Below are 15,728 nucleotides of genomic sequence, written 5' to 3'. Positions count from 1 at the left end.
TATCAAGTTATCAGCTTCCTCTTGCTCTTTAGCATTGTCATTTATATATTAAAAGAAAACGGGAAAATGTAAAAGAAAGAGGAGTTCAGCGATGGACGCCCCTAAAAAGATAGTCATTTAAGAGAGGCAAAAAAACAGATTTTAAGAAGTTATTTTATTGATCTTGTTATGTAGCTAAGTGGGGGAGGAGAAGGGAGAGGGGCAGAGGGGAAGAGGTTTCAGTTAACTTAGTTTATGAATTTATTTGATGTTTATAAAGTGATATAATATGGATCTATGAATATCTGTGTACATAAGCAAGAATAATTTTATGTGAACTTTGATTTGGCACGCAGGATATGTCCGTACTTATACAAAACAAATGGAACCACAGATAATGCGAGGGCTATAAATCCAACAATGGTAGAACCCCAGCCAACCGGGTATCCATCAATGGCCAGGTTGTCGTACATGGCTCTACCAAATAATGGGAAAGAACAAGCGAACCCTGCCCTAAATAAACCATTTCCCGCAAAGACAGATGCAACATACTTTGGGAAACTAATGGCCAAATATGCAAAAGTAACTTGAAATAAATTCCAGCAACATATAACAAATAATACTTGAGCGATGATGGGAACAATCCAATGGGTACTAGCTGCCCATCCGAATAGGAATAAAGATGCTGGGAAGGCCCAAAATACAAATAGTAAGATGACTAACAAATCTTCTGGTACAAAAGACTTATTTTCAAACTTTTTCTTTAGATATTTCATTTGGAAAATACCTAAAATCATAAAAGCCATAAAGCAACCAACACAAAACCCCAGATAGGATAAACCAAGTTCAATTAATGTAAAATGATAAACATTTATAAATACTATTGGGAATGATTCAAAAAATAAATAAAAAGCACCATAAGCTATACCAGAGTATAAATCAAATGCTAGAATAATTGGCTCCCTAGCGATCATTTTGAATGGCCTGACTAAAGTATTCTTTATTATTGTGTTAATTTCCATTTGTTCATCTTCTTTGTCATGAATAGAATAAAATCTGTCATCGCCAGTTTGTTTCCTAATTCTACGTGCTCTTCTTGAAAGAATTGTCTTGTGTGAAGTTTCCTGGAAGAAGAAAAATATAAAGATTAGAGTGAATGCAGACAAAAAAACCAAAAGCCAAAAGATCCAACGCCAACCTTTAGCAACTACCATTGAAGCACCTAATAATGGACCAATAATTGGAGCCACCATTGTACCAACGGACCATATACCAATGTATACACTCATATCTTCTGGGGCAATGATGTCACCAATAGAAGCACCACCAGTTGCTAATGGAGGTGAACATAATATACCAGTTATAAATCTCATAACAATCATTCCACCAATACTATGAACTGTGGAAATCCCAATATTGAAGACAAAAAATAGTAAAAATGTAATAAAGTAAATTGGTAGACGTCCAATTCTCGATAGTTCGGATAAAGGTGAGAAAATTAGAGGGCCAATACCATAACCTAAAATATAAAGGGAAAGATTTAAAGTTGCTGTAACATGCCCTACATTAAATTCATTTCTAATTCCATTTTCACCAGGAGTATAAATTGATGAACCCATATAATTGACACATGTAAGTAACATAATTTGAACCATTGTTAGAATCTTTCTTGTGGAAGACCAATTCATCGGAAACTCTGGATCGTTTGGACCCCTCCAAGTCACCAAGAATGGATCAAATTTTTCATTCTTTTCAGTAAGATTGGTATCAACTTTGTCAATAGAAATATTGACATTATCCCGTTCTGCAGAGTCAAAACTCTCGTTATCTGTAGTATTAGATCCTAGATTGTCATTTTCTTTTGGGATGTTATGTAATTCAGGAATGTTCACTAACTTTAGTAGCTCTAATACGTCAACAAACGTCGTATTTTTGAAATATTTTAGTGACATTTATTCTATAAAGTGATTTGTTATTTAATTCTCGTTTATTTGTAGATGCTTTGTGGTCTTCTTTTTTTTGATTTCTGGACATTTTATTTTAACTATTCAAATATGTCCAATATTTATAGGTATTGAAAATTATCGTAGATTAATTAATTCTTATGGCATTACTCATCATTTTTATCACAATCATCCCTCTGTTGTGATCTATCATTATTAGGACTGGTTGACAAGAATTCATCGAAACCTTAATAAGATTAATTATATCCATGTGTCAGCCGTAGAAATAGTAATTATGGCAATTGCTTCAAATGCGACACTGGCGGATTTTGGACGGACAAAAAATCGTCTGTGTGGGTTTTTCTGTGAAAAATATTCTGTTCTTCCTTTTCTTTTCGTATCTCCTTGCTATATCCGTCTCTGATATTAGTTACTATTTGCAGTAATTATATTGATTTATAATTACTAGAAAGCTATTTGAAGCCAGTCATTGGATTCTTTTCTTCTTGTGAAAATATTTAATCTTTACAACAGCTACTATTGTTCGATAAATTTGTTGTACTGAGAATATTATATGAAAAAAAAATGGGGAACAGTTGTTTCAGAGAAGTATAGATTTGGATCATAAGGGCTTGTACTAGTATTATTCACACAGGGTACTATAATTCTTGGGCAATTACAAATTAACTATAAACATAATTATTTTTAGATGTCAAAGATAAATTAAGTAAATATGTTAATTTATAATATTAGATTACAATTTATTTATTTTTTATAATTATTTATTTTGTGTTTTTCATCATTTACAATCTATATATTTTTAGCTTGAAGATTGTGTCATTGATAGATTGTTCTTCGTCAGCAATAGAATCGGATCTGGAAGAATCGAATTTGGAAATTTCAGATCTACAAGTCTTAGATACCATAGCGTTATGCTCATTTAGAACCTTTTCGAAGTTCATTGAATCTTTAACTAGATCATATTGCACTAGAACATCATCGGTGGCCTCTAGACCAGCCTTCTTTCTCAATTTTTGAATTCTATTAATAATTTCTCTTGCTAAACCTTCAGTCTTTAGTTCATCGTACACGTTAGTATCTAGAATGATCAAGACATCGTTGTCAGTTCTAGTTTCTCTACCACTTTGAATAGCAGATTCTGGTAGATCTCTGATAACATTCAAATCACCCATAACAAGATCAATTCCATCAACAGTTAGCTTACCAGTAGCCATGTAAGTCTTGACGTCATCGGAGGAGACCTTTGGTAAACCGACCTTTACCTTCTTGGCATCACCCTTCAACTTCTTACCTAAAACAGGCCAGTCGGCAACAGCTTTGTATTCAACATTATAAGCTTCTTCATCATCAGTGATGATAACGTCTCTGACATTCAATTCTTCAATGACATAAGCCTTTAGAGCTTCGACGTCCTTCAAGTAATCCTTGTCACTATGTAGAATGACTAGAGTCTTTAATGGGGTCTTCAAAGATATCATCTTCTTTTCTCTAACGTTTCTACCTAATTCAATGACAGATTGCATTCTTGCGACAGCCTTTTCAATAGCTTCATCGAATAGTTCCTCTCTTACAACAGGGTAAGACAAGAAATGGACAGATCTACCATCTTCACCAAATCTTGCTAATACTTCATCAGGAATGTAGGCCTTCAATTGTAAGTAGATGGAATCAGCCAAGAACGGAGTAAATGGAGCCATAGCACGAACAAAAGTAAATAGAGCTTCAAATAGAGAGTTTAGAGCCTTGACACAATCCTCAACACCATTTTCACCCTTTAAACGACGACGGTTGAATCTGATGTACCAGTTAGTCAATTGGTCAATGAAATTCAATAGTTTTGGAACAACGGTATATAGTTGATATTGACCCATCTCTTCGTGAATTTCTTGAACCAATGATTGCATGGAGGCAAGAATCCATTTGTCCATAACATTTTCACCAGTTAAATCTGGGTTGTATTTGAAGTCGATGTTTGAGGTCTTTTTCAATAGAGCAATTTGTCCATCCAGAAATTTGAAGGAATTGTACCATGGTAACAAGACTTTTGAGACAACTTCCTTGACACCTTCTTCTTTGAACTTCAGACTTTCAGCTTTCAATACTGGGGAGTTGATTAAGTATAATCTTAGGGCATCGGCACCATACTTCTCCAAAACAATGTTAGGATCTGGGTAGTTCTTTAGGGATTTGGACATCTTTCTACCATCAGAAGCTAGAACAATACCAGAGACGATAACATTTTGGTATGGAACTTGACCGAACAAATGAGTACCCAAGACGGATAAAGTGTAGAACCAACCTCTAGTTTGGTCTAAACCTTCGGAAATGAAGTTGGCTGGGTTTCTTTGTTTAAATAAGTCTTTGTTTTCAAATGGATAATGTTGAGAAGCGTATGGCATAGAACCGGATTCGAACCAACAGTCGAAGACTTCTTCAATTCTCTTTAAGTCACCCTTACCTTGCTTAGATGGGATGGTGATGTTATCAATGGTATCACGATGTAGATCGGTAATACCCTTAACACCAGATAATTCTTCTAATTCTTGAACAGAACCAACACAAACAATTTCCTTGTAATCTTCAGAGACCCACAATGGAATTGGAGTACCCCAGTATCTGTTTCTAGAGACATTCCAATCACGAGCGTTAGCAATCCAGTTAGTGAATCTTTTTTCTTTAATACTGTTTGGAACCCAGTGAGATTGTTGAACGGATTCCAAAAGTTGTGGAACAATGTTCTTAACACGGATGAACCAAGCTGGAACAGTTCTGTAAAGTAGCGGTGTATCAGATCTCCAACAGAATGGGTAAGAATGGCGAATTTGAGTAGCGTACAGCATGTTACCTGTTTCAGTCAAGTGTTTGATAATCAACTTATCAGCATCCTTGACATAGACACCAGCATAATCAGAAACTTCTGGTGTGAACTTACCTAAGTCATCAATTGGGTTAGGGAAACTAGAGTCTTCGTCAATGATATGGTTGGATAAACAAACGTTGTAATCCTCTTCACCAAACGCTGGAGCGTTATGGACAATACCAGTACCAGAATCAGCACTGACATAGTTATCAGAAATGACCCTGAATGCGGTTTCCTTAAATTCTTCAGCGAAGTAAGGGAACAATGGCTTATATTTCAAACCAACTAAGTCCTTACCTTGAATCTTTTCAACAACCTTGTATTTGGCATCCTTTGGCTTCTTGTATAGCGATTTGATCAAAGCTTCTAAAAGAATGTAGTAACAGTCCTTGGTTTCATCGTAAATCTTAACGTACTCAAATTCAGCGTTGACACAAAGAGCCATGTTAGATGGTAAAGTCCATGGGGTAGTAGTCCAAGCAACCAATTTGGTCTTTTCTTGACCGATAACGTCGAAACCAATGGTGACAGCTGGATCATTAACATCCTTATAGTTTTGTTGAGCCTCGAAGTTACTCAATGGAGTAGTTAGACCGGTAGAGTAAGGCATGACTCTGTGACCACGGTAGACTTGATCCTTTTCAAACAGTTCCTTGAAAGCCCACCATTCAGATTCCATGAAAGAAGGGTACATGGTCTTATAATCATTATCGAAGTCAATCCAACGACCTAGACGACCGATGGTCTTTCTCCAGTCGGCGGCGTAAGTCATAACAATAGCTCTACATTCGTCGTTATAATTCTTTAGACCAAATTTGAAGACATCGTCCTTACCCTTGATGTTCAACTTCTTGTCAATGATATGTTCAATTGGAACACCATGAGTATCCCAACCGAATCTTCTCTCAACGTGATGACCGGTCATGGTTGCATATCTTGGAACAATATCCTTCACGGTAGAGGCTAAGATATGACCGTAATGAGGGGTACCTGTGGCAAATGGAGGGCCATCATAAAAGGAAAATTCTGGCTTACCTTCGGTTAATTTCAAAGAAGTGTGGAAGGCATCGATTTCGTCCCATAAGGCAAGAACTTTTTCTTCTTCCTTTGAGAAGGAAAAATGAGAAGAACTTTCAGACATAATTTACGTTTGTATGTTTTTTGAAGAGTCTTTCTTTATATGTCTATTCTATTAAGAATAAAAAAAATTACAAAAATAAAACAAGTTTATCTTATATAATATATGTGTAAGTATGAGTTATCGATGACACTTCGTTAATAAAAATTTCATGACAAATTTGTCTCTCTTGCTCTCTCGGTGTATGAATTTTTTTGTTCAAAAAAATCAGTCATTTCTGCGTTGTCTTGATCTGCCACGGTTTATTTTGTTGCTTAAACTGAAAAGTTTTTGAGGAAATAAAAATGATTGGCAATGAAAGAATGATTAATTGAAGATTCAGTAAAAGTATATAAGGCAGAGGTGTTACTTTCTATATATTATGTTGAATGATTTGATAGATTTCAATATTACGAAATATAACTGACGTGATGGGATTATTTACGTGAAAATTATGTGTTATCTTGCCAACAGCGGAAGAAAAATTGGGTTACGCTCTTGTGCAGTCTTGTGAGATGTTTAAATTACCTTGTGTATGCGCTTTATAATTGTCTTTTATGTAAGATATCTAGTAATTATAGCACACTCTTGCATTGATTCAGAACAACCATATGTTTATGTTTTTTGTCGATAATTATGACCTTTTACATGTCAACATCATCACAATGAAAGTTATTTATATTTTTTGAAATTCATTGTCGGACTACAAAATATTAATTTGTAAATAATAAATAGAAACTAAATGTGAAACAGTTTAGTCAATTTCAAACTATTTCTTGGTACTTTATATAATACATCTCACATAACCGTATAATAATACCAAAATAACTAAGGCACACACATATACATATATTTGATTTGTTAACTATAAAATAATGCATTGAAATATAAAATTATTTAGAATGACAAAATATGATAATGATGTCTGTTTTTATTTGTAAAAATGTAAATAGATTTATTATTATTTCAAGAAGCTTATTTCTTAGCGGTCATTCTTCTTAGGTAGAAAGCTAGTTCTTCACCTTCTAGAATGTAACCATCACATCTACCGGATTGACCTGGTCTAGATGAGATAACAGCGTATAGTCTACCAGCAGTGAATTGAGATTCAACAGCTTGTTCAACCTTGGCGGAAGCAGCTCTGGCAGCCCATTTCTTTTCAGTACTCTTGGACTTAGCAACAACTTCTTCTTCCTTAGTGTTCTTCTTCTTACCTAGAGATAGACCGTAGTGAGCTTGGTACCATTGCTTGAATGGAGTAGCATCGATTTGAACAACAGCAGCCTTGGTTAGAGTGTTAGTTCTGACCAATTCGTTGTTGGATGGATGGTAAGCAACACCAGCAATTCTGGTCTTCTTGGACATACCTTCGGAAGCCCATGAGAAGTTACCGGTCTCAATTCTTAGAGCTCTGAACTTCTTGTTACCACCTCTGGTTCTGACAGTGTGAATTCTCTTAGCACCAATCTTGGTGTTAGCTGGTTGACGACCTAATTCGAACTTTCTCTTCTTTCTGAATTGAGCACGCTTAGCACCTGTGGCTGATCTTTTGTGACGAGAATCACGAGAAATACCCATTTTGATAACTGTAAAATTTTTTTTTGAGTGTTGATGAAATAAAACTTGGAATGTTAGTTATATTACCTCAATATATTTAAATGTTAGTAAATTAAAATTCCAATAAGTTTCAAAATTTTTTTAATGGGAGAATATATAGATATATTTTTTAAAATATTTCATTTTCTTGATAATCTTATCCTTAGATAAATAAAGTCAGTAATGTTAATGAAAAGATCCCACATTTTAAATTCGGAGATATCATATACTATAATTTACAGATTGTTAACTATCATTCTCATTGTTGGTTTATCTCTTGACTATTACTATATACAGTGTCTTTCTATTTCAAATATTTAATAGGTTTCACAATTTAATATATCGATAATTATATTTCTTGAATCTCTATTCACGTTAATCCGTTAAAATTACTATTCATCTCTGATCATTCACAATATATTCTTTAGCGTTCTTCTTTTTATTAAGGATCATCAATATCTCTCTCATGATTATTTCATCTGTGTAGTACATACGTTTTGTCTGGTGTGATTAGTTTACGGTTTTCTTTGAAATGTAAGTAGATAATTAAACAATATATGAGTAAAATATATCACTTTTAACTACAAATTCAAGATGTCTGGCTACTTTGGGTTCTTCCTCCCATAGTATTATTACATCTATGTAGTGGTATATTATTGTTACTATCAAGGATTGAACAAAAATTGTTAGGGAACAGGGATTGAGTATTAGAAATCGAACGCTTAGTTAGTTTGAGAATTACTACGTACGCAATCATCACATCGACCGATGGGTTTACAAATGGGCTAGAGTGACCAATCGTAGAGTGTAAACCTCATTGCAATACTCTGCTTGGTTCACCTTGCTACTAGCCTCTGAAGCGAACGCTTGCAGGGTTCCCCTTCCAGTCTCACTAAATTGAGAAGGTATTTTGAGATATTATTAGGTGGAACTGACGGAGGTTATCCAGCCTAAGCAGTTCCAAATTAGTTGTTCAGTCAAATTGAAGTAGTATTTTTCCCTTTCCCTCCCCCACCCAGCCCCGAAAGGACCTACCGACCGTTGGCTTACATAGGTTTGCAAAAAATCCATTTCCTGCGGCGTTTTCCTTTGATAAAGCGCACTCCATGTTTCATATTTTTCTAAAATATTTTCAAATAAAAATAATAAAATTTAAAATTCTTTCATAATTGAAATAAAATAAATAGATGTAAGGATGTTATGGATACAGTCGTCCAAAAAATGCGGAATCCTACGTCACGTGAAAAGTTTCCCAGAAAAAGAAATTTTCAAAAAATTTAGAATTTCAATTCAAATCGATGACCGTTTTGGTGGAATATAATTAATAATAATAACAAGAATAATAATAATACGTATTAATATCTTTTTGTTATTTGTTTTAAATATCATACATATGCAAGAAGGGCTTCCATATATTTGCATCTCCAACTATAACACAACATTAACAATAATATCGTATACTTAAAGGATGTCCACATATGACCAAATCGAAATTGAAGATATGACTTTCCATCCGGAGTCTCAACTATTTACATATCCATGTCCATGTGGTGATCGGTTCGAAATCCTTATTGATGATATGTTTGATGGTGAAAACATCGCTGTTTGCCCAAGTTGTTCTTTGATGATAGATGTGATATTTGAACCTGAAGATTTAGAAGAATATTACACTGAAGCAGGAATCACTCCACCTCAACCTATGATAGCATCATAATCAACTGAAGGAAAGAGCAAGGATAACAGTTCCATAATATTTGAAAATATGATTCAAAATGTTAGTAACGAATTATGTGGAATAGACTTATTCTGTCAAATAAAATATGGAACCATACGAGGAATGATATAGTATTTTTATTGAAAATCTCATATTTGAACTCATACAGATTCAAGAAAGTATAATTATTCCACGTGTTTTACATGATCCATACCACCTGTCAATAGTACTTAGTTATGTGCCCAAAATGAAAATAGTACAGATCTACAGTTATTACTGAAAATAGTCCACACCAGACCCCATTTGTTCATATATTAACAACTTTATATTCTCATACGTACTATTAATGCTACATACTGCCACTCAGATATATATACAGGTTATAATTAATCTTCATATACATCAAAAAACTTACATTTCATATTTTGTACCGAAAGAATCAACCGGAGTAAAATAAGTATTGAGAGCTCATCTCTCTTTATCCATAAGAAGAATTTAAGTAATTGATATATATATAATGATACTACTTTCTCTACTTCTACTTCCGTTTAGTACCGAATTTCACTTTTCACCGCAAATATATTCCTGATGAAAAAAAAACAAAAACATCGCAAATAGAATGACAGACAACAAACATACGAACTGGAAAATATTACCTAAATTGAGCATGTAAATACTGCAGGATGTGAAAGTTCAATCATAATACATAGAGTGAATTAACTAAAAATGACAACAAAAAATGTAGATACATTAATCAAGGTAATGATCATCAAATACACTTTGAAGATAATATATAAATTCTTATTTTTTAAAGAACATCTCTTATAGTTCTATACTTCTTCATATGAAAAGTAACAACTGTGTATTTTATATATATATCCCCTTTAACGCAAACGATTATTTCCAATCCATAGTACTACATCTTAAATGAGTAAGAAAGTTATCAAGAATATTGATCCAAAACTGGAGACAGAAACCTACTTACCTTCTGCTCCAGCCCCCTCTGAAATTAAATCTGATGAAATAAAACTTAGAAGAGTCGCTAGACCTATTAGAAATGTTAGACACATTCCTATTAAATCGCAAGTGTTTCATTCCAAAGAAGGTCCATTAGAATTCTCTTATGAAAACAAAATTAAAACACCAATCTCAAAGAACAAATTAGTTGTTCAAGTTTCTCATGTTGGTTTGAACCCTGTAGATGTCAAAATCAGAAACGGTTACGTAAACCCAACATCAGGTGAAATTGGTCTTGGTAGAGAATACTGCGGTGTGGTTACAAATGTTGGTTCTGATATTGCCTACGCTTGGCATGAAGGCGATGAGGTATTTGGTATTTACTATCATCCACATCTGGGCACTGGTGCTTTGCAATCATCATTACTGATTGATCCTAAGTCCGAAGCAATTGCTATCAAACCTAAAAATGTAAGTTGTGAAGAAGCTGCTGGTACGATGTTCTGCTTGGGTTCTGCATTTAATATCCTAGATAGATTACAAAAAAATAAGTATTTAACTGAGGATTCTAACGTATTGATCAATGGTGGGACGAGTTCTGTTGGCTTGTTTGCCATCCAATTATTGAAGAATTATTATAAAGTGAAACCTAAATTAGTTATTGTAACATCAAGTAACGGTCCTGATATTTTGAAAAAAGAGTTTCCCCATTTGGCTGATGATATGATATTTATCAATTATTTAACATGTAGAGGTAAATCGAGTAAGCCATTAAGAAAAATGTTAAAAGAAGAGAGAATAGAATCATATAATGGGGATCGCGAAAACTCCGATGTAGTTATTCCATACACACAAGGAAAATTTGATATTGTTTTAGATTTTGTAGGCGGTTACGATATTTTATCCCACTCAAGCTCATTGATTCATGGCAAAGGTGCGTACGTCACCACTGTGGGTGATTATGTTGCTGACTATAAGGAAGATATTTTTAATTCATGGGATAACCCAAGTGCAAATGCTAGAAAAATATTTGGATCCATCATTTGGTCATACGATTATTCACATTTTTATTTCGATCCAAGTCCAAGTACAGCATCTAAGAATGAATGGATTGAAAAGTGTTGTGAATTTTTAGCAAATGAGACAGTTAAATGTGTCATTTACAAATCTTTCAGTTGGAAGAAAACTTCCGAGGCTCTGAAAGTACTACAAACACAACGTGCTCAGGGGAAGATTATTATTGAAGTTGAAAAATTCTGATTCAGCTTTAAACATATCGCTAAAATAAATTAATAACTCATTGTTCCTTTTCATAATTTCTAATATATAATAATATCATATCCACACAATAAACAAATAAATACTTACTAATATCTTTAATGGTAACGTCAATTAAAATTGTTGACATACGGAAGATAATATCAAATAATCCTGGATATAATTTTAATTCATGTTTTCGTAATTACTATATTTTTATTATATAACATTATTTGAATTACATAATTAGCATAAAAAATTGCTATTATCTATCAACTTTTGAATATTTCATTTTATACTTAATGGTTATCATTCATGATTCTCTCAATTTTAAAGAATAAATGATTATCACGGTTTGCTCACTTAATGCGTAACGATTTTATAGGATGTATACTTTATGCCAGATGGAAACTTCTTCTCCCCAGAAATAAATCTAAGGCGCCAACTCAATATTATAATAAGAGATCATTCTGTTATCATCTATAAGCTGTATCTAACTATCATATTTATTATTTCATAAAAATACCGAACAAAACAATTAATAAGGCAAAACCAATATAATATATCGATGGTGATTGTTGATCCTTTCTTGCATTCTTATCATTTTGTTCACGCAAAGCTTCTTCTGCACGGATACGATCCTCTGGATCCTCAATATCTGTTATATTGATAACCTTTTCCTTAGATGCTTGAATAAGAGGATCAACACCTCTGGCAGCAGCAATAGCTTCAATATCACCATCTTTTGATTTCTCATTATTTCTTTTCTCCAAAACCTTTAAATTTTCTTCAATCAACTCTGGAAACACAGTTTTGAATCTTCTATTTGAATGTGTGTTATATTCTACTGATCTCTTAGCCAATATTTTCTTTTGTACTTCTGTTGTACTAATAGAACCCGTAGTCCCTTCGTCACCTGTCATGAAACTTAATAGACCTGTCAAGATAGTTGCCACAGACCAACTAGGGTTCCACAAATCTGGATGATAATCACTCATAGAAAGGCATAATCTAGTATTTTCTTTAAATCTACCATTTGGAGTAATCATACGGATAGCAGGTGGCTTATAAGGATAATCAGACGGGAACGTCAAAGTCCCATGATATTGGCCACCTTCATAGGGTGTGTCAGATGGACCAGTGATGACGTAATGCCATTCTAGTATGTTATCTTCATTTGGTCTAGCAGATATATAAGGAGGCGGATTTTCTACAAGGAGTTTGTATTCCTTGGTTAACCGCTTTAGTGCCTGCTTACTAGCCATATTTATATTCTTTGTGGTATGTTATATCTATGATGTATTTGAGATAGTAACTAGGTAAGCTATTAACAACGTTTTTTTAAAATCAATTATGATTAAGAAATATTTCTAGAAGTTTCTTTTCAGGTTTGAGTTTCTTTTTTCCATTTGTTGAATTGCTTATGTAGCAACCGTGTAGTCTTATTTTTTTTTACCTCTCCACAATAAAATCGATGTACCCTACCGGGTACATGAGACGATCTCGCAGAACCTTTAAGCCATTTTTTACAATGACTGTTGTGTCAAGAAGTCGCTAAATATATTTACATCTAATAGATAGTTGATTATTAATTAAATGATTCTATAAAACGTCCAAAAAAGTATGTAATTATAAGTAGTCATTATTTCTTTCCAAAACTGAAAAACTTAGAGGTTTTCTCACCTATCCTATTCTTCGATAAACCATTTTTCTCAGTATTGAATGATTCAACAATTTCCGCCGATTCTTCTCTTGAACTGATATTTAAACAGCCAAAATCCTTTAAGAAGTTCTTTCGACGAACCACATCGTCTGCATGAATTAATTCCGACACGTTTTCATGATGAGACGCATGTCCCACACAGCTGTTAACAGTAGCATTATCATCCTCTGTATACATTAACAAATACGCCGTGGACATGCTACCACTGTCTCCTGAATATTTCAAGACATCCTCATCTGATATCGTCTCAATTGTCTCGTCGTCAAAAATCAACCAACCATATTTTTCGGTCTTGCATAGAGCCACATAATGACCGTGCTGTGGCCCACCCCCCATGTGAACAACCAAACCGGTCAGATTGTAATTTTTGGATTGTGTTGCGTCAAATGTACTTTGAACATGCAACTTGGATGGATAGTATATGTTATTGAACAATTTAATATTTGCGTTCTCAGCCTCTGAATATTTAAAACGTTTTAAATGTAATAGTAATGTACTAGGTAAATTTTTCAGACCCACTACCCTTTCAGCCTCTTGAAGCCCACAGCACAAATCACAATAAAATTTATTTGAACCATTCAGTAACTCCCTTTGATGGTACTTTTGCAATACATCTTGTATGCTGGTTTCTTTTTTCCCTTGAACTTCAATTGGAAAATCAAGGAAATTTTCATCCCTAGTAGTTATATTATCACATGTTAGACATTTTACTCTATATGTTAATGAACCTTCGAACATATCTTTAATAAAGTTTGGTGCGCTTATATTATTTCCATTAGTCATATCCGTATCGCTAATTTGATTTAAAAGGAAATTGAGAAATTCATGTGCATCCTGATGCATCATACTGTTGAACAAAACATTTTCCCTCTTGAAAGTATGAATAAATTGATATGGCGATACAACACCTGTCATATAATCATTTTCAGTGATACATTCAAATATGTCTTTTAGACTTCCAAATATGGGTGATCCTGTATCATGCTGTGATATTTTTTGGTCAATATTAAGAACAGGCCCATTGACTAAAGCAACTTTCTTCCTTCTTTCGATGGTTTGATAAATAGGTTGAGTGTCTGAAATTTTTCTCCCTAGATCCTCATTCGAGTGTTCATTTGTATTCACATTATTATCGTTATGTTCCTCAGGTACTGAATTGATAGTCTTATGAGAACTGCCATTCGACGAGGAACGGTCTCCTTTTATTTTCGAAATACTACTATCTAGTTCCCTACCAACTATAGTTATTCTAGAGTTTCTGTCATTGGCGGAGTTTAATTTTAATGGATCAGCAGATTGTAAAACTGAATTTTCCTTTGGTATTGAATCTGGTACTTTTATAAATGATTCTGCCCTATTTGAAGTTTCTGCGTTGGATAATACCGTCGTGTTAGTACTATTTGATCGTCTCATAAAACTTGACAACATTTTTTTACTTTGGTGTTGAAATGATTTTTCTTCCTCATTAAAGCGATTGTGGGAATCCGATAAATTACCTAATGGCAAGGTTGTACTTTCTCCATGTCCATTTAATTCTTGCAACAATCCGTCATAAGTTCTTGGGTTCTTAGATGTAACTTTCAATTTTCTTTCTCTTGATTCGCCCTTTAATTTTGGATATGTTAAAACATTAATTCTGAATTCTTTATGATTGTATAAACATTGTAAAACGGAGTTACAATAACATGTATTACCGAAGTTCTCAAAGCCAAAAACCTTGTTAGATCCATCTCCAAACGGTAGATCATCTGTTCTTCTACTATACCAAAGTGGAGGATAAACATCGTTTGAAAATGCTTCCTCAGAAGTTGTCAGTGGTGGAATATCTCTTTTAAATGAGTTGTTTTGTTCATTACTGAATGGGTTTGTGTTACTAAAACTCTTCTCCACTTCTTCTATTATTACCATCGAACCTTGCATTTCAGAAGAAGTTAGTACATCCTTCTCATCAGTATTATCGTAATTTATCTTTTGCTCTTCATCTAATGGATCATCAATAATCGTTCGTTGTTTTACTGTAAGATCATCTGAAGAGCTATTTTTTATCTTAGACGCTTTATTAACCGATAGGAAGCGCTTAAACATGTTTTTTTGATTGCTTCTTACGGTTTGAAATGTGCTGTTGAATGCAACTAAATAGCCACTTGTAAGTAGCAGTTATCTGAATTTGTCGAATTTTTAATTATTATTTAATTAGTTTTCATTTAACCTTACTGTACGATAGATGAAAATGTCCCATGCCTAATCTCTCATTACCTACGCGACGCGTGGTGGTTAAATTCAGCCCCCATTGAATGCCTGCCGAATACGTCAAAAACAATTGACAGCTAGAGGGAAAAGACAAAAAGAAGGTAATAACTGTTCACTAGCCCATTGTTTGTCTACTGTACAAATATCTATTCAATAAATTATATAGTGTGTTATACAGTAGACCAATGTGGTTTCTTTACAGACTACAGCTGGTTGAATTCCTGTCAAAATTAAAACAAAAAAAAGAAAAGAAACGAGAAATTAAAAATTTCAATAAATAAAATTACATAAATAAATAAATAAATATTTGT

General features: G+C 33.6%; 7 protein-coding genes across 7 annotated transcripts; 2 read left to right on the top strand and 5 right to left on the bottom strand.

Moving 5' to 3' along the window:
- Window positions 1-308: 308 nt before the first annotated feature.
- Window positions 309-1,931, bottom strand: KABA2_02S05918 (MFS transporter; the record flags this gene model as incomplete). The annotated part of the gene is made up of 1 exon (XM_041548953.1): window positions 309-1,931. The coding sequence occupies one exon, from the start codon at window positions 1,929-1,931 to the stop codon at window positions 309-311; it is 1,623 nt and encodes a 540-aa protein (XP_041404887.1).
- A 794-nt stretch (window positions 1,932-2,725) lies between these two features.
- Window positions 2,726-5,944, bottom strand: ILS1 (isoleucine--tRNA ligase ILS1; the record flags this gene model as incomplete). The annotated part of the gene is made up of 1 exon (XM_041548952.1): window positions 2,726-5,944. One exon carries the CDS (start codon window positions 5,942-5,944, stop codon window positions 2,726-2,728), a length of 3,219 nt encoding a protein of 1,072 aa, XP_041404886.1.
- A 951-nt stretch (window positions 5,945-6,895) lies between these two features.
- Window positions 6,896-7,498, bottom strand: KABA2_02S05874 (40S ribosomal protein eS8; the record flags this gene model as incomplete). Its single annotated transcript, XM_041548951.1, has 1 exon — window positions 6,896-7,498. One exon carries the CDS (start codon window positions 7,496-7,498, stop codon window positions 6,896-6,898), a length of 603 nt encoding a protein of 200 aa, XP_041404885.1.
- Window positions 7,499-8,984: 1,486 nt separating this feature from the next.
- Window positions 8,985-9,230, top strand: KABA2_02S05852 (uncharacterized protein; the record flags this gene model as incomplete). The annotated part of the gene is made up of 1 exon (XM_041548950.1): window positions 8,985-9,230. One exon carries the CDS (start codon window positions 8,985-8,987, stop codon window positions 9,228-9,230), a length of 246 nt encoding a protein of 81 aa, XP_041404884.1.
- Window positions 9,231-10,157: 927 nt separating this feature from the next.
- KABA2_02S05830 (uncharacterized protein) lies at window positions 10,158-11,447 on the top strand (the record flags this gene model as incomplete). The annotated part of the gene is made up of 1 exon (XM_041548949.1): window positions 10,158-11,447. One exon carries the CDS (start codon window positions 10,158-10,160, stop codon window positions 11,445-11,447), a length of 1,290 nt encoding a protein of 429 aa, XP_041404883.1.
- A 506-nt stretch (window positions 11,448-11,953) lies between these two features.
- UBC6 (E2 ubiquitin-conjugating protein UBC6) lies at window positions 11,954-12,709 on the bottom strand (the record flags this gene model as incomplete). The annotated part of the gene is made up of 1 exon (XM_041548948.1): window positions 11,954-12,709. One exon carries the CDS (start codon window positions 12,707-12,709, stop codon window positions 11,954-11,956), a length of 756 nt encoding a protein of 251 aa, XP_041404882.1.
- A 377-nt stretch (window positions 12,710-13,086) lies between these two features.
- Window positions 13,087-15,252, bottom strand: UBP13 (ubiquitin-specific protease UBP13; the record flags this gene model as incomplete). Its single annotated transcript, XM_041548947.1, has 1 exon — window positions 13,087-15,252. The coding sequence occupies one exon, from the start codon at window positions 15,250-15,252 to the stop codon at window positions 13,087-13,089; it is 2,166 nt and encodes a 721-aa protein (XP_041404881.1).
- Between the last annotated feature and the right edge of the window lie 476 nt (window positions 15,253-15,728).

This window comes from Maudiozyma barnettii (assembly GCF_903064755.1).
Source record: "Maudiozyma barnettii strain CLIB 1767 genome assembly, contig: KABA2_02, whole genome shotgun sequence".
Taxonomy (NCBI): Eukaryota; Fungi; Ascomycota; class Saccharomycetes; order Saccharomycetales; family Saccharomycetaceae; genus Maudiozyma; species Maudiozyma barnettii.
This window is presented reverse-complemented; position numbering and strand designations above follow the sequence as displayed.